This window comes from Salvia hispanica, chromosome 5, assembly GCF_029641045.1.
Source record: "Salvia hispanica isolate PSC_SH4W2 chromosome 5, Shi_PSC_v1, whole genome shotgun sequence".
Lineage (NCBI taxonomy): Eukaryota > Viridiplantae > Streptophyta > Magnoliopsida > Lamiales > Lamiaceae > Salvia > Salvia hispanica.
This window is the reverse complement of record NC_142696.1, coordinates 18228163-18251005: the sequence shown is the minus strand read 5'-3', so window position 1 is coordinate 18251005 and position 22843 is coordinate 18228163. Positions and strand designations below refer to the sequence as shown.

At 35.5% G+C, this 22843-nt stretch overlaps 4 protein-coding genes across 5 annotated transcripts; 2 read left to right on the top strand and 2 right to left on the bottom strand.

Moving 5' to 3' along the window:
• Window positions 1–3026: 3026 nt before the first annotated feature.
• On the bottom strand, window positions 3027–5030 carry LOC148926390 (uncharacterized). Its single transcript, XM_089059114.1, has one exon. The coding sequence runs from the start codon at window positions 5028–5030 to the stop codon at window positions 3027–3029; it is 2004 nt and encodes a 667-aa protein (XP_088915240.1).
• Window positions 5031–8216: 3186 nt separating this feature from the next.
• On the top strand, window positions 8217–11847 carry LOC125187863 (putative wall-associated receptor kinase-like 11). The gene is made up of 4 exons (XM_048084507.2): window positions 8217–8745; window positions 9498–9881; window positions 10292–10465; window positions 10548–11847. Exons 1-4 carry the CDS (start codon window positions 8331–8333, stop codon window positions 11696–11698), a joined length of 2124 nt encoding a protein of 707 aa, XP_047940464.1. The 5' UTR covers window positions 8217–8330; the 3' UTR covers window positions 11699–11847.
• Window positions 11848–11971: 124 nt separating this feature from the next.
• On the bottom strand, window positions 11972–13074 carry LOC125191051 (uncharacterized). Of its 2 annotated transcripts, none has more exons than XM_048088513.2 (3): window positions 12877–13074; window positions 12735–12797; window positions 11972–12323 (listed from the first exon to the last, which is right to left on the bottom strand). In XM_048088513.2, the coding sequence occupies exons 1-3, from the start codon at window positions 12946–12948 to the stop codon at window positions 12108–12110; spliced, it is 351 nt and encodes a 116-aa protein (XP_047944470.1). In that variant the 5' UTR covers window positions 12949–13074; the 3' UTR covers window positions 11972–12107. The 2 variants fall into 2 exon arrangements, with proteins under 2 accessions (XP_047944470.1, XP_047944469.1); XM_048088512.2 differs by having other exon boundaries at window positions 11972–12329; window positions 12877–13058.
• Window positions 13075–18021: 4947 nt separating this feature from the next.
• On the top strand, window positions 18022–21970 carry LOC125191076 (uncharacterized). Its single transcript, XM_089058648.1, has 8 exons — window positions 18022–18287; window positions 19465–19543; window positions 19617–19874; window positions 19940–19958; window positions 20211–20321; window positions 20464–20742; window positions 20818–20925; window positions 21007–21970. Exons 3-8 carry the CDS (start codon window positions 19621–19623, stop codon window positions 21094–21096), a joined length of 861 nt encoding a protein of 286 aa, XP_088914774.1. The 5' UTR covers window positions 18022–18287; window positions 19465–19543; window positions 19617–19620; the 3' UTR covers window positions 21097–21970.
• Window positions 21971–22843: the final 873 nt, after the last annotated feature.

Genomic DNA, 22843 nt, shown 5'->3' with positions numbered 1-22843 from the left:
TCAAGGATCCGATGCACAACTCCAAGCTCTTATCCAATCAAATTGTCTTACCCTTTGGTGTCTCTAGAATTACTAAGTCGACCACAATTATAGATTAAACCACATCCCGAGGTGAGGAACCTGTAGATTAGGTGCTAGGATTGAAGTCCCCTTCTAATCCTAAAACCCCTAACTCCCAAAGCTCGATTAGGTCAAAGACCTCAATCAAAACCTCAACTCTCCCGAGTTTTATTGCATTAAGGTGTGAATTATTCTTATTTCTAGATTAATTATTTCATCTCCCTATTAATCTAATTAATCCTACACAATCAAATGGTGATCAAGCAATTGAAAGGAATAAACCCAAGAATAATCAAATAACTACAAGAGCAAGGCAAGAACAAAATTAATTGGATAAAAACTATGAAATTAGTGCATCTTCACCAAGAATTCTACAAAAAGGTGTTTAGCTACTCATGTTCTTCACAAAAACCATGTTTAAAACACAAGATTCAATGAAATACATGGATAAAAGATTAAGATACTCCTGTGAGAATGAATCTATGGAATTGCAACTTCAATCTTCCGATTGGAAGTTTTCAATCTTCAATTCTCTCTCTCAAAGGTGTTCTTGGGGGTGTGTGTGAGTGTTGGAGGCGGTAGATGTTGAATGGATGTGAACCCTAGGCGTTTTCCCTTTAATCTTCCATCAAAAATCGCATTTTTGCCAAAAGAATACACCAAAATAGCGTACCCGGCCGGGTGGAATTATAAAGAGCAAAATTCACCCGGCCGGGTGGTCATTTTCGACCCCTTTCTGGCTCCCGCAGAATTACAGTACCCGGCCGGGTGTAAGTTTCTGGATAGCGCAGTGTTCTTGTAACGGCCATAACTTCTTCTACCGAACTCCGATTGAGGCGTGCAAGATACCCACGCGAAGCTCTTTCGAAGATAAGAGATTGATATGCATTATGGGCTGATTGGACTTCAAAATCTCCAGTAAATATTGTCTCAAAGCAAGGCTGATGTACATCCACATATTTTGTACCTTTTTCTACACATTCTTAACAAAATGGTCAACATACCAATATAATAGAGAAGTATATATAAAAATGTCCAATAATAGACAAAATATGATCAAATTCATACATAACCACCCTCTAAAACCATGTAAAATCCAAGTATATCAACTCCCCCAAACTTAAATAATTGCTAGTCCTCGAGCAATTAAGAAAAAGAACTAAAAGAAGACTTGGATTTAAAGGGGTTTAGACATCATTATTGTTTCAAAGAGTATGGAATAAAAGAGCATATCACAATACAAATTCTATCAAGTCAAGCCGTCGAGTGCACTTTTACTACTAACTCGTATATCACCTTGGATTCATGCTTCTCTCAAGATATGTGTATGTGTATCTCACTCTCAAAAGTGTATGTATAGAAATAATACTCTCAAATCAAAATACAAGTAGTGTTTACCATAGGCTTGTTCCAAATCAAACATCTCCTCTACTAGAGTGTGAATGTGAATCTAAAATCAGAAAGGACTTATTAAGGTTGTAACGTGGCTCTTTGGACAGTAGGGAAAATTTAGGCTTAAGTGGCTGAAAAGTATAAAAAGCACAAATACCCACATACTACAACTCCCAACAAAACACCATTTCCCAATACAAATCTCAGATAAGTAAGACTTTGTCAAACTTCTTCCTCCCATCCGGTCCCCACTTATTTAGAAACCCAACCAAAAACTTTTCTAGAGTTCGTCTAGCTTATACCTCCACAAATTTATTGTTTTTTTTTTCTTTTTTTTTTCTTCCTCTAGACTTCGTCTAGCTTATACCTCCATTTTTTTTTACAACGCCCCATATGTGCTTCCAAGTTTGTAGGCTTATCACTTTGACGGTAACTCAACAATTATTTGACATTGGAATACTTTTTAGGCTAGGAGGGCTAACTAGGGATTAAGACAAAAATATACACTTGTGAAGGGGAAAACAAAGAATGTCTAACGTCATCTCCTAAATTCACATTCACTATGTAGATTTAATATGATTAGGAGCAAGTTCTAGAAACAACAACAAGCATATGATAAAATCACACAAAAAAATGAAGTTTTGGCTCAAATCTCACTTTGGTAATAGCATGAATCAAGGCAAACAAGCAATTCGTTACTTATGCACCTATTACTCAAACTTTTAAGTCAAAGACCATGATAGCTTAAAAGATGGATGGAGTTTTTATCATTAACAACTAGTCTTTACCCCAAGAAACCAGAATTCAAACAAGTTCAAATTCAATTCCACAACAACCAAAATCAAAACAACTCACAGAGGTCTAAAGCAAAACAAATCTACCCTAAAACATAAATAAAAGCAACAAAAGACAACTAATCAATTTGAAACAAAAATAAAGCAGTAAAATACCTCATAAGGCTCACTATCCACCATATCAACCCCCCAAACTTATTCAAGGCTATGCAAAGAATAAGTTTGAAAAGTTGGTGGAGAAGGGAGACTTATATGATAGGCAAACTAAAGCAAAAATAATCTAAAAGTTACCTACTAGGGGTTACCTCCCCTATAGTGCCTTTGGTTATCGTCGTTGGCTCGACATCTTCAATAAGCTCATCATTTCACTTCCCCATTAGTGGGGATGTTGGCTTCTTCTTCGTGTTCAAGCTGATACATTCTTGCCAACCTCTTCTTCCACCAAGTTATCATTTGATTTGAGCTCTAACTTCGTTGTGATCGATATTCCTGATTCCTCTTCCTTCGTCTTCTTGGGCTCTCTCTGTCTTCCTTTGCAATGAGTTGATTCACCACATGGGCCAAATAGACACTGTGGTAAGGAAATATTCTCGACCTTGGGCTTTACCCTTTGACCCTTTTGAACCTGTACAACGTTCACAACTTTGCACTCTTTCTTCATAGCAAGCTCTTCTACCTTAGGACTCCCCATGGCCTTGTAGATGGACAAGATATGGTGTTTGGTGCCCATGCGAAGGGTAAGCTCTCCCCTTGAAACATCAATCAATGCTTTCCCCGTCGCTAAGAATGGTCGACCAAGGATAAGCGGCACATTCCTATCTTCTTCCATGTCAAGCACGACAAAATCAATGGGAATATAAAGTCATTTACCTGCACTAACACATCTTCTATGATCCCTTCAGGATAGGTGACGGATCTATCGGCCATTTGGAGCGTGATTCTTGTTGGCTTGAGAGTGCCGATTTTCATCTTCCTAAAGAAGGATAGGGGCATCAAGTTGATGCTCGCCCCCAAATCACACAGAGCCTTCGTGTGTTTGTCATCACCAATGACACATGATATGTTGAAGCTTCCAAGGTCCTTAAGCTTTGCCGGCAATTTCTTCTGAATTATGGCACTGCAATTCTCCAACATGCTCACTGTTTCGTAGTCCACCCACTTTTTCTTCTTGGAGATCACGTCTTTTAGGAACTTTGCATACACAGGCATTTGTTGCAGAGCCTCTACTAGTGGGATATTCACATTCACCTTCCTGAAGATGTCCAACAATTTTTCAAATTTCTCATCCACAACCTTCTTCTTGATTCGGCTAGGGAACGGTATCTTAGGAATATATGGCTCCAATCGAGGTGGTTCAGGTTGTTTCGTCTCTTCCTCAACAACATTATCCTCTGCAGTCTCTTCACCAACCTCTTTTATCACTTCATTGGGTTGAATGGTCGCACAGATGGCTTTGCACTCTTTGTGTTTGACGGGATCAGTGCTTGTATTGCCAGGAAATTGCCCCGGGTTGGGTAGAGTTCCCACAGCTTGGTAAATCTGACTGAGTTGAGTATCGATGCTCTTCATGTGTATGTTCAAACTTTCCACATTTGCTTCTACCTTGTCCAGCCTCTGATTAGATTGTGTCATGCAATCTCCCACTTGCTTCATGAAAGCCATCAACACCTCTCCAAGCTCTTCCTTCTTCGGCTCCTTGACTTGGCCATTAGATACCTGGAATCCTGGTGGTGGCTGCAGAGCGTTGTTGGCATTCCCGTAAGACAAGTTGGGATGCACCTTGTTCCCATAGTGGTTGTAATTACCACCCCCTTGGTTGGTGTGGTAGTTGTTGAAGTTTCCATTATTCCCACCTTGGTGGATGTAGTTCACATCTTCAACCCCTTGTCGACTTTTAAGCCCGGATGGCTCTGTTCCCATAAAACCAAGCTTGCTAGTTAAGAAGTCCAGCTGCTTGGACATCATGTCCATCCTATCAAAATCAGATGCAGATGCCACCCTGTAGGATTTGCTTCTCTCATTCTTCCATCCATCATCGTTGGAGGCCACCCTCTCAATCACCTCTAATGCATCGTCTTCTCCCAACTTAAGGAGTGATCCCCCTGCACTCATATTCAACTCGCGTATTGCCTCCGGAGTGGCTCCCCTGTGGAAAGTTACGATCTGTTGCCCCGGGCTTAATCCGTGGTTGAGACATCTCTTCATCAGGTATTTGAATCTCTTCCATGCCTCGTGAATATTCTCCTGAGGATGCATTGCATAAGAGATGACTTCAGCTTGGCGCTTGAGTGCCTCGCTCGGTGGGTAGTATTTGTCCAAGAAGAGCTCAACCATTGCATCCCAAGTTTCGACCGAGTTGGGATCCATGCTATCGTACCACTCCCTAGCATCATCCTTCAAAGAAAAAGGGAACAATCTGAGGCGAATCTGATCGTCGGAGACCCCATTAGCCTTCACCGTGTTGCCGATTTGTATGAACTTGGTCAAGTGTTTGTTGGCATCTTCTGAACCTGTTTCACCAAACGCATGTGCTTCTGCCCTGTTTATCAATCCCGGCTTTAACTCAAAGTTGTTGGCTGCAATCCCGGCATTATTGATTGGTGGATTAGCAACTTGTCTATATGCATACAGATTCTGCACGGGCTGAACTGGTGGTCTTGCGTTCCGCTCATCTAACTGCCTCTGCATGTTGGCCATCTGCTCACGGAGTTGACGAATAACAGGATCTTCGTTGTTGTTTTCATTGTTGTGGTTCTCATTGTTGTTCTCCTCCCCGTTCTCCATTAAGATTGGAGAATTACGCTCGTACTGTATAGATGACGAAGGTGGAGAAAAAGTAGGTACTGGAGTTCTCTGAATGGGGGAGGGTGGACGCCTATGACCCGGTGAAGACGGATCCTCTGGTTCAACCTCCTCTTAGCGTTCCTCCTCCTGTTGGATGCTTCGATCTCGAGATCAATGGGTTCTAAAGGTAGATCTTGAGAACGAGTGCGCATACAACCTGAGAAAAGAAACACCAAGATTAGAGAACTCAAAAATAAAAATAAAAATAAAGCAAATAAAATCTAGACTAGTAATTTCAATTATTATCACGATATTAATCTCTAACTACACAAAATTGTCCCCGGCAACGACGCCAAAAACTTGACTCGACTTATTTTAACACAAGTGATACCCGCAAGTGTACGGGGCTAGTGTAGCAATTAGCAAGCAAGAGTATCGTATCCCACAGAGACTAATTTGTATCAACTTAACTACCACGAACAAATATTGACTACTATCTAGAGAATCGGGAAATGTTTGGTTTTGTTCTAATACTACGGAAAGCATATAATGAACGAATAGATAAATAAAAGCAAGTAAACACGGAGTGAAAAGATATATGGAGAAAATTGTAGAACTCAAGGATCTGATGCACAACTCCAAGCTCTTATCCAATCAAATTGTCTTACCCTTTGGTGTCTCTAGAATTACTAAGTCGACCACAATTATAGATTAAACCCCATCCCGAGGTGAGAAACCTGTAGATTAGGTGCTAGGATTGAAGTCCCCTTCTAATCCTAAAACCCCTAACTCCCAAAGCTCGATTAGGTCAAAGACCTCACTCAAAACCTCAACTCTCCCGAGTTTTATTGCATTAAGGTGTGAATTATTCTTATTTCCAGATTAATTATTTCATCTCCCGATTAATCTAATTAATCCTACACAATCAAATGGTGATCAAGCAATTGAAAGGAATAAACCCAAGAATAATCAAATAACTACAAGAGCAAGGCAAGAACAAAATTAATTGGATAAAAACTATGAAATTAGTGCATCTTCACCAAAAATTCTATAAAAAGGTGTTTAGCTACTCATGTTCTTCACAAAAACCATGTTTAAAACACAAGATTCAATGAAATACATGGATAAAAGATTAAGATACTCCTGTGAGAATGAATCTATGGAATTGCAACTTCAATCTTCCGATTGGAAGTCTTCAATCTTCAATTCTCTCTCTCAAAGGTGTTCTTGGGGGTGTGTGTGAGTGTTGGAGGCGGTAGATGTTGAATGGATGTGAACCCTAGGCGTTTTCCCTTTAATCTTCCATCAAAAATCGCGTTTTTGCCAAAAGAATACGCCAAAATAGCGTACCCGGCCGGGTGGAATTATAAAGAGCAAAATTCACCCGGCCGGGTGGTCATTTTCGACCCCTTTCTGGCCAATTCCCGCAGAATTACAGTACCCGGCCGGGTGAATTTACAGGTAATAATTCCCCCGGCCGGGTGTAAGTTTCTGGATAGCGCAGTGTTCTTGTAACAGCCATAACTTCTTCTACTGAACTCCGATTGAGGCGTGCAAGATACCCACGCGAAGCTCTTTCGAAGATAAGAGATTGATATGCATTATGGGCTGATTGGACTTCAAAATCTCCAGTAAATATTGTCTCATAGCAAGGCTGCTGCACATCCACATATTTTGTACTCCCTCCGTCCCGGCTAAGATGACACATTCCTTAGCCGGCACGGGGTTTTAGGAGTAATTGGTTAATGTGTTTAATTGGAGAGAGAAAAGGTGGGTGAAAGTATTAAAATAGAGAGAGAAAGAAAGGTGAATATTTTAATAGGGGTGGGAAAAAGTGGTTGAGTGTATTAATTGGAGAGAGAAAGTTTTCAAAAAAGGAAATGAGTCATCTTAGTTGGGACAAACTAAAAAGGAAAACGTGTCATCTTAAGCGGGACGGAGGGAGTACCTTTTTCTACACATTCTTAACAAAATGGTCAACATACCAATATAATAGGGAAGTATATATAAAAATGTCCAATAATAGACAAAATATGATCAAATTCATACATAACCACCCTCTAAAACCATGTAAAATCCAAGTATATCACTTTTTCAACTAACTTTTCTTTACATTTCTTAAAACTCGTGCCCGGTCAAAGTGTGACTCTTAATCGGGGACGGAGGGAGTAATATTTAAGTAAGGGTGGGTAGGTACGGCATACCTTACCGAAACCACCATGTTGTATACCTTACCGTAAATTCAGTATGCAAAAAAATCATACCTTTACCTTACCAAAATTTTCGGTATACCGAACTACGGTATACCTTATTTCCGGTATAGTGAATTTTCATATCTATACCGTACCTCATATTAGGTATACTTACTTTTGTGGTATACCTTACTTTCAATATCAATAAAAATAGATAATATGAGTTTTTAGAATATTATTTATATTTTATAATATAAATAATAATATAATATATTTTGTTCATAATTATATTTATATTTCACAATAGATTTTATAATTTTAAAATATATAAAATACTATATTTTACATATAATTATATTTATATTTTACGGTATATATCTTAATTTACGGTATATACTGAATTTCGGTATGCAGCGGTATACCGCGGTGTATGAAAATTCATACCGTTACTGTACCGAAATCTTTTGGTAAGGTATCATATCGTACCAAAATTCACAGCATACCAAAAATTCGATATTTTTGGTATTTTTTCGGTACGATAAGACCGATATTTCGGCATTCCGATATTTTTTCCCAGTCCTATATTTAAGTGCCTGACAGCCTAGGTATATAATAAGTTGAATTGGTCCCACTATATATATTGATTTATCTACCTAGCTTTTGGGAACCATTACATGCATGTCATTAGATAGAGTTGACCAATCACACTGTAATGCACAATATGATTCTATGAATGCGGCTACAAAACTATAATAGTCTTATAAAAAGCAATTAGAACAAACTAAAGGTAATTTAAATTTTATATTGAATATATAAAATGTTAATTCAACGTGATCATATGAGGAAAAGAGCATTCCGTCCACTTTTAAGAAGGTGTTCATTAACTTCGTCTTTTACATGCCTTCCGCGTTAGACGCAATTAATCAAACACCAAAATCACTATTTATAACCAATGTTTTCCAAATTGAAGATTATAACCAACATGTCTCTCCCACCATTCTCTCTCATCTTCTTGCTTTTCTCACTAACTCTTGCAACAGCTACTTGCCCCAAGAAATGCGGCAGCTTGCACTTCTCCTACCCGTTCGGAGTCGGGTCGGACTGCTCCATGAATCCATCATTCAACATCGTATGCAACAAATCAACAACACCCTACCTCAACATAACCGGTAAGATGCTCGAAATCATAGCGATAAACCCGACTCAGATACGGGTCAAGTACCCGTATCTGTTGGCTGCTACCTGCTACAATAACACCGAGGTTTACCCGCACATCGTCACACGTGACAACTACTACTCGGTTGACTTGACGGATACTCAATACGCCTTGTCGGATCAGAACTGGCTAACCGCCGTCGGCTGTGATGATATCATGGCAGTGTTGGGGCGGAACAAAGAGATCTTTTCCGGCGGCTGCGTATTGTACTGCTCCAATAAAGAGCCGCGTGGGCACGGAGTCTGCCCGAATGATGTAAACGGGTATTCCGCCAGGAACGGCTGTTGCCGAACATCCATACCCAAAGGTATGCATTAACTTCTTTCATAGTAAGTTTAGTTATACTCCCTTCGTCCGTTCTAAGAGACAAATTTTCTTTATTGTGATGTCTCAATCCAAATGACACATTTTTTTTAAATGGAAACTTCTCTAACTATTTAATTATCTCTCTTACTTTATTCTCGACACATTTTTTTTAAATGGAAACTTCTCTAACTATTTAATTATCTCTCTTACTTTATTCTCAACTCACAAGACAACTTTGCATAAAATCCAGTATAGAATAAGAGATGCTACGGTTAGAATGAGACAAGGGAAGTATACGAAGTATATTTTACTACTCGGGATGAAGAGAATATGAGTGTGATTGAAGAAAATGAAAGCTACAATTGTAACTTGAAAGATATTAATTTAGATCAATCAAAGATAATCGAATCAAAATAGATTATTTACTTTCCTTCCTAATGTAGAATTGAAATCAATATAAAGAGTTAATGAAATAGAGTTGATTAACAATGTAGCCATTACGATTTTTGACGTCTTTAGTTTATTTTCTGCATTTGTCTTTTATTTTCCATATTCTATTTACTATCAGCCGCATGGGAGGAAACACTTGGTAGAAGGGCAGGGCTTACGCCCTTACCCAATTTTTATTTTTTTAAATGTTCTACTTCTAAATTTTTAAATTTTTTTGAAAATCATGTTAAGCGCTTACCAAGGAAATACGACTGAATTGTAGTACTTACTATCAACTTATTTCTGTGTCCACCCTGCTATCAGGCACGATGTTCTTGGCAACACAGTTAAGTGACTTAGGTGGGAAATGGGTACGCGACAAGTATTTCCCATGCAGTTATGCCTTCGTAGAGGAAAAGCGAACTTCCAAGCAATCTGCATTTTCGTATCCGTTTTCCGACTTGAATAATTCCAAAAACATCAACAAAAAAGATGAGTGGGTACTGAGTGCCCCGCAGCCGGTGGTGCGGCTAGACTGGAGGGTTGGGACCCAAAATTGCAGTGAAGCTCAGCGGAGTACATCCACTTATGCCTGCAAAGCCAATACTGATTGTCTCAATCTTGAGTCTAATAGTGATTTTGCGCAAGGATACCTCTGTCGCTGCAAGAAAGGATACTATGGCAATCCATACCAAAATGGTTGCAATGGTTAGTAGAGTTTTTCTCTCAATACAAAATCCGTACATTATTTCGTTCATTTTTTTTATATAATTGTAGTCTATAAATATATAATGATGTGTAGTGTATGACATAGGAGATGGTTCATTTCACACATATGTTTAGTTAAAATGAGAACTATATCGGTTTGCTAATACACTAATATCAGTTGACATTACATATCAGATACTGATGAAATATCAGTTTTTTGTTTTTTCACAAATATCAGTAAGGTTTTCTGATATCAACTGATATTTTGTGTGATGACAATTGATATAAATATATCAGTGAACTGATATAATTCTCATTTCAGCCAGCATATCAGTTGCGAAGTGAAGCGAACCACTCCACTATATATGACATAATGTTCTAATACTCCTATGTATTTTTTTGGGACGCAGATATTAATGAATGTGATCATATCATGCTCAATCCTTGCGATAGAAATGCGATTTGCAACAACACTATTGGGTCTGCCAACTGCTCTTGCCCAAAGGGGTATACTGGTCATGGATGGAAAAATAACGGCAAAGGTTGCATACCATTACCATCAAACATGATTCATGTCTTCATAGGTAATTTCATTTCAGTACAAGTTTTAGTTTAAATGCTAATTATATTTAGTCTTGCTAAATTGATGAGTGATTTTATGAGTAGGCGTGGGCTCCGGAATAGGATTTCTTCTATTCCTCTCAATGTGTATCTTGGTGTATGTTTTATTACAAAAGAGAAGGAATAAAAAGCGAAAGGAGAAATTCTTCAAACGAAATGGTGGTCTTCTATTACAACAACAAACGAATGAAGGAACAATTCAAAAGACCAAGCTATTTTCTTCTGAAGAGTTAGAGAAAGCCACAAATAACTTCAATGAAAGTCGAATTCTTGGACATGGAGGGCAAGGCACGGTTTACAAAGGAATGTTGTCCGATGGCAAGATTGTGGCAATCAAGAAATCGAAGCTTCTCAACAAGGATCATTTAGAGCAATTTATAAATGAGGTTGTGATACTATCACATGTTAATCATAAGCATGTGGTCAAATTGTGGGGATGTTGTCTGGAGACCGATGTTCCTCTCCTCGTCTATGAGCTAGTGCCTAATGGGACTCTCTTCGATCTAATTCAGGATCCCAGCACTGAATTCCAAGTATCGTGGAGTATGCGTCTGAAAATCGCAACAGATATTGCTGGAGCGCTCGCATATCTTCACTCTGCGTTATCCATACCTATCTACCATAGAGACGTCAAGTCTAGTAACATTCTTCTAGGTGAAAAATATACGGTTAAATTGTCTGATTTCGGGATCTCTAAGTCCGTTGTAACGGACCAGACACATTTGACCACCATGGTAAAAGGAACATTTGGATATTTGGATCCAGAATATTTCCAGTCGAGCCAATTTACAGAAAAGAGCGATGTTTACAGTTTCGGAGTAGTTCTTGTCGAACTTTTGACAGGACAGAGGCCGATATCGCTGGATATAAGAGAAGAGGAGAGAAGTTTAGTGATGCGTTTTCTTGAATGTATGGAAGAAAACAATCTATACAAAATTTTAGATGACCAAGTTTTGAAGCATGGTAATGAGGAGGAGGTAACTGCAGTTGCATGGCTTGCGCAAAGATGCTTGAATTTTAAGGGGAGAATGAGACCAACCATGAAAGAGGCAGCAAGAGAATTGGAGAGTTTGCATATGTTTGTAGAAGATGGGGAAGTTTGTGAAGCCAAGCCCATGATTATTTCGGACCATGAGTATGCATGGACACCTAGTGGTATAAGTGTCGAATCAGCATCATCTTTTCTTACATTTTAGCTATGAAGGTATACATGCAACTTGAAGTTGATAGAGATATAACTTTCATTTGTTAGTTTGTATGTGCAACGGAATTGTACTGCTCCCTTTGTCCCATATTAGCATTTTTCATTTTAGTTCGTAAATCTGTGATTGATTTTTTAGTGTAATTATATTAGTATTTTAAATTACTTGATAAGAAAATACTTAATTAACTCTAAGATATTAATTAAATACGTTAATTCTTATTTAAAATAAAAATAGTATAAGTAGTTTGGGACGAGCCGAGAAAAGTGTGAGTAACATGCGGCAGACGGAATATTATCTTAATGGTAGCTTTCAAGTGACAGTTTCACACGCGATTATACAAGAAAATTTTTCTTATAAAATGCTAGATCAATTGAAATGAATAACCTAGTAAAGTGATGCCTCAAAAAGGGGCAGAAAGGGGCTCTTTAATATCCCTACATTCCGGTGATGATTCCACTACTAAACATTGGCAATAAGTCTCCACTGTAAGAACTTCTTCCTTGAAAACTGCCCCGCCGCGGCCGCTCTCCTCCACCACCTTCTGTGGCTGCAGATTTTCGCCTGAAACTGTCACCACCACCGCCGGCTCTTTGATTTCGACCACGTCCTTCAGTCCCTGCAGCTATAGAGTTTTGTGGATGTAGAATCACGAAAATACCATTTCTGGTTTGTTCCATGCTTTTTAAAACTGGAATGATAAATCACCAAGTTTCAGAATTTTGCAATTATCTCGTACGTAATTTTCCGATGACAACCAGATTTCGCAATTATCCCACCGTCGTTACTAGGTAAATCACACGACGTCATTATGTGCCACCGCCGTACGTTTTGTCCAAATAGATAAATCTGATTGCCACATCATTACAAAAAACGATGTATGCACTATCTGTGACATTCTGGAACTTGGTGATCAATCATTCCAGTTTTGAAAAATATGGGACAAACCAGAATTTGACTAGTTGCGATTCTTTTGGCAATTTGGAAAAATTAACCTTAAATTCTATTTGTACTAATAATGAAATCAAACCTCAGTAAACATGGTTGATGCTTCATCCGGTTCCTTTGTTTGAACAATGTCAACAGCAATTTCCTGTACATCATAATTAATATGTCAATCATACAAACTGTCACACTGTTTGTTAACAAACCAAGAAATGAGAAATACATACTCTGGCGTGGTCGAGCTGTCCTTGTTTCAATGTGCGAGGCTCCAACTCAATTGAACAACAGTAGTTTGCCATAAACGAAATACAAATCCAAGATTTCTCATAAAAAGATAGTACTAATAATATTAATTCAGTTGATCATGAGCATCAACTACTTTTTTGTTAGTACAGATAAGATAAAATATACAGTTAAATCGTTTTATATTCAAAATTTTCAAACATGGAAGTCACGGATTAGTGACCTTGTGCCTCTAGCTTTTGAACAACTTTTTTTTCACTTTCTCAGAGCAATGTGGTGTTTCACGAGAGATAAATAAATACTGGCTCCCATATTTTATTGTAATTGGTTGGGCGATAGAGTGGGATTATGGCCTAAATTTTTAAAACTAATGGAATGATGTGATGGGCATTTAGTAACGAAAATGGCTGGTTTTTATTATTCACAAAAATCGAATTTTAATAAAATAATTAATAATTTTATATAATATTGATTGTCCGTCCAATCCAAAATTACGAGTATTCTAGGCTTTCCTCTTTAATATAATGAGAAATGATATGCTACATACCGTATGTAGGCTTCTTATGTGAGCATCATTTTCATTTAACGCACGTTTAGTATTATTCGTTTCGATTTATATATTTAGTTTTGTTGGAATAAAATCACATAATATCGGGAGAATATTGTGTGATTGATATTTGAGTATATTATGGGCAAATTAGAGTGGAGCAATTATTGTAATTTTAGGTTTACCATATATGTAGAATACCTAGCCTATAAATATGTAATCCATGTATCATATTATTCATTCAATAATACAGTAGAAATCTTCTCCCACCGATTTAACATGGCCTCAGAGCTGAAACGATTCTGGCTCAGAAAAATTTCATCATAGCCATGAAGGGCAGTGAAAGCGCTCACATAAATCAATTAGATAATAATTCTGATCTATTTAGCAGATTATTTAGACAAATTCTATTCGCGTAATTATCACATGTATCATGCTCATAACTCAAATAAAACATACTTTAAAATTAATTGAAACCTAAAACATGCTATTCTACGATTTAGCCATTATACCTTGATGATTCTCCAAAGAATCGAAGATAGCTAGCGCCTTCTCCATGTGAAGATCTTTAGTACAAAACCACGGATCTTTTGTCTGGTTTCCGGACTGTAAACTGATATCAGGGTGGGCTGATCTCACCAGTATACTAGGACTTAAATAAAGAAGACGGAAAATATTTCCCACGAATGAGAGAAAAATCGTCCTCTACTAGATAGAGAGGGACGAAAATTTTGATGAAAAAATAAGTGTATTTTCTGTCTCCTTTATTCTCCTATTTATACTAAGTCACATATTGGGCCCAGACAGGGATCTATGGAAGATTTTGGATATGGGCTCCTCCAATTAGCTTTTTACTAATTAAATTAAACTCAATTTAATATAAGCTTATAATTGGAATATTACGAGCAGCCACTATAGAAGTAATATTGCACTCTCCATACAAATCCGAAATTATAAGTACTCCGGGTTGCTTGATATTTATTTCCCGCGCTTAAGATAGAAACATCCATTAATTAATTATTGTCTGCTATGGACTTAATTAATTAATATCTTATTTATTCCAAGAGACGACTCAGCAAGAAAATCTTATTTATTATTCATAGAGTAATTAAACTCCAACTAGCTAGGTTCCGAATAATAAAACTTTATTTCAAGCTTCTCTTGAGGATGTTATCAAACGAGACTCACCTCGCGCACGATTCAACATAATAGCAATCCTAGCGGTGCTAGATATTAATTACCACTACCCAATATACCAGGCTTATTGGGTTGCGAAAAACCCGCACCATTTGGTAAGTCAAAATAGTGCATAATCAATACCGTATGCTCAATGCTAACGTACATTAATTAAGAAATAATAAGGAGGGGTGGTCGAGGAGCAGGGCATAACACTGATTATAAATTTGTAACTGCCACATTATTCAGAATTGCTTCTTCATATATTTTGTCTATAAAAATATAAGTTTATTGCACACTTCCACCTTACCTTCTCCAATTGCATTTTAAATTTCCAGCAATTTTTTTCCCAATAGAGTTCTTATTACTCTTCACCAATAGTAATGCATTAATATTCATATATTTTACTCATACTTGATTGTTATGTCACTAATTTTGTGCTCTTTTTGAAACCAAAGAGTTCACCTTCCTTACTTACTTCATGAGTCATCAAAGTTAGCTACGTTGTGTTCGGATTTGGACATAAAAAATGTGTCAAATATGGTATGTATTTTGTCATTTCTTATTTTATTTGGTTTTTAGTTACTTATCAAAAACTGTTATTGTTATTTTTTTTTTCCTGCACCTGGCATTATGATTCAAGGAACATTTTTCCATACTTTTAATTTCTATAATATTGCACTCAAGTTCAAGTTCTGAAGTTCTAAAACTTAGTGTGTTTAAAATAAAGAGAAAAGGAAAGGTAGATATTAGCGTTTATTTGGAAAAAAATGAAACAGTCAAGTTTGATCCTATATCCTGCTTATTAGAGAAGCTTAAATAGGGTATTGTTTAACCGTTGTTGTATAATGATCTAATCAACTTTAAAACAATTTTATCAAAATAGTTATATTACTCTAAATTGGGCTTTTATTAATGCGTAAAGCATTAATTTAATTTTTATTTGTTTAATGGATTATTTTTAATTAATATAAACTAACTTATTTAATTCTTTATTTGTTTAATGTTATTGGATTTGCCTATAGTTAAATTATATAGTGTTTTGTTTACTTAATTCATCTTAATAGATTTTATTTATTCAATACTTTATTTGCCTAAAAATTTATTTAATAATACTTATTAATTAGTGTTTGTTAGTTAATTGAGCTTTAAAATCAAACAATCCATAAAATTTTGTGATATTTAAACAAAATAAGTTGTGGTATGATTTATGTAATTGTGATATCTTTATATCTATATATTTTAATTTATGTTTCAATATTATTCTAATATATTTAATGTATTTTAATAGTTAAGTTAGTATAATTTTTTTATATAATATTGATCTAAACACTAAAATACCAATAAAAGTTTACGAAAGTTGAAACTTCGATGAAGTCAAACCAAGTAAAGTGTATAGTGTATTTCATAAATATAATTATAATTTCCTAATATCTTACTAATAAGTTTGATTTATTCAAAATTAATAAATTAAACTATATTTTCACTTTGTCACCATTGGTTGATTATCATAATAATAAGTACTTATGTGAAGTTGATTTATAATATTTAATTCTAATTGAAAATTTAAAATATCTATTCTAAATATACATATTGTAGCATAATTAATTTCAGATATTAACTACAATCAATGCCGTGTGTTGAGTTATTTTCCAATTTTTACTAAATTTGTTAATATCTACTACCTCTGTCCCTGAAAATTTGATACAGTTTACTATTTCGGTCTGTCCCTGAAAATTTGATACACTTCACTTTTATCATTTTTGGTAGTGGACCTCATATCCCACTAACTCATTCCTACTCACATTTTATTATAAAACTAGTACTTTAAAAGTAGGACCCACATCCCACCAACTTTTTCAACTCACTTTCCATTACATTTCTTAAAACCCGTGTCGGATCAAAGTGTAGCAAATTTTGGGAGACGGAGGTAGTAATTGTTATTTCATATATATTCATTTTTTGTTTTGTATAGTGTAAATATTAAATTATTATAAAGTAAATTATGATCTGTGCATCGCAGATGCACATGTGGTACACTAGTTAAATTTAAAAATTGAGAAGTGGTCAAAGCTATAATGACACGTTTTTATTATAATGTAGGTAAGGTAATAAATATTAAATGTGGAATTTAAATGTTGAATCGCAAAATACGATTTTTTTTTTCTTTTCTTATAATGATACATTGATTGTGCACTCTTATAAATATTTAAATTGATGCTCACAATTTATAAATATTTCAAAATGGTCCAAAACTCGCCTTTTATATATGTATAGATAGATGGGAATCTTAAATGACGCCGCATTCTTACATTTTGATGTTTGTTTCGTTCTTTCTTCTTTACTACTATAGTGTTGTTTCAATTATAATATAATTAGTAATGAATGCTGATAATTTAATTTTTAATGTCATTTAACTACATGTTTATAACAATGAAAAAAACTAATTTAATAATTTCCGAAAAACTATTTTTTCAAATATATCTAAAAATTAAACTAAACTAAACGTAATCAGGGATTTAAAAATTAGTACTTAAATTTGTCAGACAGTAGAAGTCAACTAATGTATTTTTAATAATCTTTTGCATTTGTTTTGTTTAAGATTAAATTTGGTGATAGTAGTACTTTGGAGAATAATTAAATTTGTCAAAAACAATAGGAGTCCATATGTTAGAATAGTTTATTTTATTAAAATCTATTGCAATTATTTTTATTTATATAGTAAAAGAAAATATTAGTCCTAAGAATAAATTTGATACTTCATTCGTATCCTGAAAATTTGTCACTTATTTCTATTTTCGATCGTCCCTGAAAATTTATCATTTTTCACTTAGACCATTTCCTGTAGTGACTCCATAGACCACATTCTACTAATTTATTCCCACTCATATTTTATTATAGTATATAAAAAAATAAGATCCATATGTCACTAACTTTTTCAATCTTATTACATTTTAAAGTCTATGCCGAGTCAAATGATGAAAAATTATTAAGAACGGAGAAAGTAATACTTTGGAGAGTAATTAATTTTTTTCCAAAAAAACAGAAGTTCATATCGGTTCTCTTATTAGTTATTACTGTAATATAATTGGTCCTAATTCCATAACTTTTTTAATCTCAAATTATAGTTTAGTTTAATTTTTTGGTATTGTTAAAAATATAGTTTTCATAGACATTATTAAGCTAGCTTAAACTTTAGCGTTATAAAAATATATTAATAAAATAACTAATTAAAGATTAAATTATCATAGAAAATGAACTACTAGTAAAGAAACATAAAACTAATAAGTAGTGAAAAGAATGCGGCGTCGTTGACTTCCAAGCCAATTAAAGTTTATTAAATAAAACACACATAAATAAGAAAAGAGAAACAGTAAACAAGAAACGTCGTCGTTTCTGAGAGAGACACTGGTGCTGTGTTTTCACTACACAGTAGGGGATCATCCATCCCCTCCACTACTCTTTCTCCATTCACTTCCTTCCACTTCTTTTTCTCCATTCTCTTAATCTAAACAAAAAACCCTAACTACTCTTTCTCCATTCACTTCCTTCCACTTCTTTTTCTCCATTCTCTTAATCTAAACAAAAAACCCTAAATCTCGACCATGAATCCTGCATAGTTGCCAAAATCTATGGTGCTTTTCTATTCCGGTTTGTATCGTCTTCGATTTGGTAGATCCACAAGTGTTTTCATCGGGAATTCTGTTTAATTTTTTTATTTTGAAGCGCGAGTTCCGTGATTTTATCGGCAGATCCATGAGTTTTTGTGGTTCTATTTTAATTTTTTGAAGCGTGATTCTGTTTAATTTTTTGATTCCGTATCGATAACAGAAGTTTAGATATGGAAAGTGTATAAACAAAGTGTCTCAAAAAAGCTTGGAAAATAAACTGATTTCTTAATATGCAAAGCTTGAGCACTCTGAATGCAGAAACATGTTTGCTTTATGTATTTCTGAATGTTGGAATTGATCTTCTCTGAAATCATTTAATGCCGTTTCATTGTCTGAATAGACTCCCTACAATGCCATTAGAATTTAGATACTTGGATGAGTTGTATTATACATTATGTGTTTACCCTATGTTATTTAAGTTATCAGGACGATGCATGTCTATATTGTACTCCCTCTGTCCCATTAGAAATGCAACGTTTTCCTTTTTGGGTTGTCCCACTAAAATTGAAACGTTTCCTAAAATGGAAATATCACTCTCTCTACTTTCCTCTGTCTCTTACTTTACTCTCTCTTCATTAACTCACAAAACAACACTTGCATAAAATCCTGTGCCGGAAACCAAATGTTTCATATTTATTGGGACGGAGGGAGTATGAGTTTACCCTCCCAAAATGAATGTCTCTACAGCAATATATGCTATACAAATTGATTTTCTCTGAAGCTATCAGGATACAAAATAAAACATAGTTTACCCTATGTTATTTAAGACATTCATTTTGTATTATGAATGTCTCTACAGCAATATATGAGTTTCTAGTTTGAGCTATTGTGAGAAAACTAATGTGGTTGTTTCCAATATCATGTCCTAATAGTTGATATAGTCATTTGTGTAACATAATTCTAATGAGCCGTGTTGTTAAAACTAGAATGAAGTAGTTGAACATTAATTCAGCTGCAGCAGTTTTTTGCACACAAAAAGGGAACATTATCTTGTTGATAGTGCTGAGAATTATATTAAAGGAAGACCCCTGAAACAGATTGGGTTTATTACATATATTCCTCTATTGATAGCTTTTATTTTGTGAAGATTAAGCTATGTTTTATGTTTCTATTTGGATATTGGTGTATTTGCATAATGTTTCATATGTATTAATATATCTTTTTGTTGTTGGACGTAGGTTTATGGTAGAATTGCAGCTGATCTGTCACTGTAGGACGTGTTTTACTTGTATCAGGCTCCAATCACCCCCATCCCATGTAAGATAAAATATAACATCATTTGCTCATCTCTGGAAATCTGCATAACTTATGTTTATGTTTGAACTTATAGTTAAATGCCTAGAGGAGGATTTATCGGACGACTTAGAGGAGCCTCATCCCGTGGCACTCAGCTTAAGGAACTAGAGGACGTTCCTCCTGAGCTAGAGAATCTCTTCACACTTTTTGACGCAGAAGTGTCACCAGAAGAAGAAAGGGAAGAAGAAGGTGATGAAAAAACAGTTGGAGTACATTCACCAATAGCACCTGATCAACCTGATCTCCCTGATCGATACGGAAGAAAAATAATACATCTTGGGGAGGATGCAATGTAAGTGGATGATTATGTTAACCAAATTTTTATAATTTACTAACTATACATTGATTGATGTGCAGGCTCTACCCTACCAAAGATGTACTCCCTCCGTCCCAAATAATTCGTCCCAGTATTCCATTTCGGCTTGTCCCACATAATTTGTCCCACTTCACTTTTACCATTTTTGGTAGTGGACCCCATATTCCACTAACTCATTCCTACTCACATTTTATTATAAAACTAATACTTTAAAAGTAGGACCCGCATCCCACCAACTTTTTTAACTCACTTTCCATTAGATTTCTTAAAACCCGTGCCGGGTCAAAGTGTCCCAAATTATTTGGGACGGAGGGAGTAGCTAATATCTGTCTTGACGTTTTTCATAAGATTGTTCTCCCGGACGCCTTCTTTCAAAAAAGTCTTAAGCAGCACCACATTGGAGTTTATTGGCTGGAATTCAAGGTAATATGCCTCTTTTATTTATCATCATTGATTGGATAGTCTTTAGAATTTACCTTGACTGTCATTAGAACACACTTCTTTTCTTTTTTATATTTATTTGATATATTGTTCTAACGCGCTTTTTCTTTTATTATTTGTGCAGAAACATGCTAACGTCGAGAAATATGATCAAAATCTCGCGTTAGATGCATTTAAAAGAAAATGCAAAGTTAGGTATGGAGATTATATCAGCAAGATGAGAAAGAAAAACAAGAAGCCGACCTACTTTCCCGAGGCTGTGTGGAATGAGTATCGTGAAGCATGGAATACGGCAGATGCTATAAAGGCTTCCAAAAGATGTTCGAACAATCGCGGAAAAGAGAAGGCTCTTCCCACACATGCTAATGGCTGTGTTGCATTTGATGTGACAGCCAAAAAAATGGTAAGAATTGTATTTTTCAGTTTCAGTTGTTTACATTTTTAATTATTGTTAGATTTTTATTAAAATTGTTTGCAGGCTAAAGAGAACCAGGGAAAGCTCCCTCCATTTTGGGACCTATTTCTCAAGACTCATAGGCTAAAGGACTCACACAAGTTATGTTCACAACAAGCCAAAGAAATTGAGGTAATTTGCTGTTTGAGTGTTACTTCTTTCCTGTTTCAGTTTAGGTGAATTTGAACTATATATCACATGAGAACATTTCAGGATCTGCGGTCTCTCTCTCTCAATATTGGATGTGGTTTTTATTGTGTGTTTATTGTGGTTGTGTGCATCTCGAAGGGTGCTGCCGGATAGCCCATTGGCGCCGGAGTGGTATCGGCTGGAGAATTGATGTTTGCGATTTGGATGGGGACGCAGTTCCCGGAAGTTTGGCCTTTGGATGCAGCGAGTGTTAATGGCGACGGCGTCAGTGGAATCAGGTCCGAGGTTTTTTCATCCCCTCGCCTTTAGTATCTCAGGGTTAACGTGATTGAGGCGCAGAAATTGCAGATTGCTGATGACAATCGGCAGAAGCCAGAGATTCTTGTGAGAGTTTCACATGGGGATATTGTTTTGAGGACTACAATTTCTCATAACAGAAATTTGAATCCCGTTTGGAATGTGGATCTGATGCTTACTGTCCCGGAGCCATTTGAGGATAAGTTGGTTTTGTGACCATGGAGGATGAATTGGGGCAGTGTGTGATCCCTTTACATGATGAGGAGAAGCGGTTGGATTTTACCGCCATTGCATCGAGAGATCGCAGAATTGCGGGGCTAGTAAAGGTCCTCAGTCAGCAAAGTTCGAGCAAGTTCAAGAGTCTAGAAGAAGTGGGTAGAATTATTTGAACTAAATGTGGGAACTAGTACTCCCTCCGTTCCATAGTAATGGAGACGTTTCTTTTCGGCACGGAGATTAAGAAAATTGTGTAAGGTGAGTTAAGTAAAGAGAGAATAAAGTGGAAAATAAAAAAGGTAGCGAGACGAAAAGAGGATAAAGTAAGAGAGAGTAAAGTTGGTGTGGAAAAATGTGTTAACTTTTACTAAAAAGAAATGAGTCTATTACTATGGAACGTACCAAAATGGCAAAATGATTCAATTACTATGAATATTTCAACTAAATTTGTAATTTGATTGAATTGAAGTTTGAAACAAGATTTTGTATCTATGTAAAATTTGAATTTTCCTCATTCAATTGAGTTATTTCATACTATGATTTGAAAAAAATAAATCCTATATTAATTTTTACAAAAATTACAAATTGTTAATTGAAAATTATTTTTGAATAGATGCTGACCAACGAGCACAGCAGTGCGAAGTCAGAAAATGGAATTATTTTTGTGCTCGCCGAAGTTGAATTTGTGACAACATTGAGGAAGTATTGCGAGCAAAAAATGCTTGCAACGGCCACTAGATTTTGCAAGCCATTTTGCGAGCACTAGATAATGTGCTTGCAGTTTTTCAGCATGTGCTTGCTAATGTTCTCGCAAATTTTGCAACAAGCGAAATGGGTAGCACCCTTTCTACTCGCAAAGTGCTTGCAAAATGACGTTTTTTTTTGTAGTGCGTCCAATCCAAAATTACGAGTATTCTAGGCTTTCCTCTTTAATACAATAAGAAATGATATGCTACATACCTTAGGTGAGCTTCTTATTTGAGCACCACTTTCATTTAACGCACGTTTAGTGTTATTCGTTTCGATTTATATATTTAGTTTAATTTTAATACATTAAAAAATGTTATTGAAATTTTTAATTTCACAAAATTCATAAAAATCAAAACTCAATTTTCTCTATAATTTCAAATAAATTAATAAAATAACAAATCATGCTCTGATTTTTTTGAATTTTGTGAAATTAAAATTTTCAATAATATTTTTTTAATGTATAAGAATCAAACTAAAGATATAAATCGAAACGAACAAGACTAAACGTGCGTCAAACGAGATTGATGACATAAGGAGCTCACATAAGTGTGTAGCATATCATTCCTCTTAATACAGTATATTATTTACCGCGCTTAAGATATAAATTTACATTAATTCATTTGAGTACGCTGCTGAC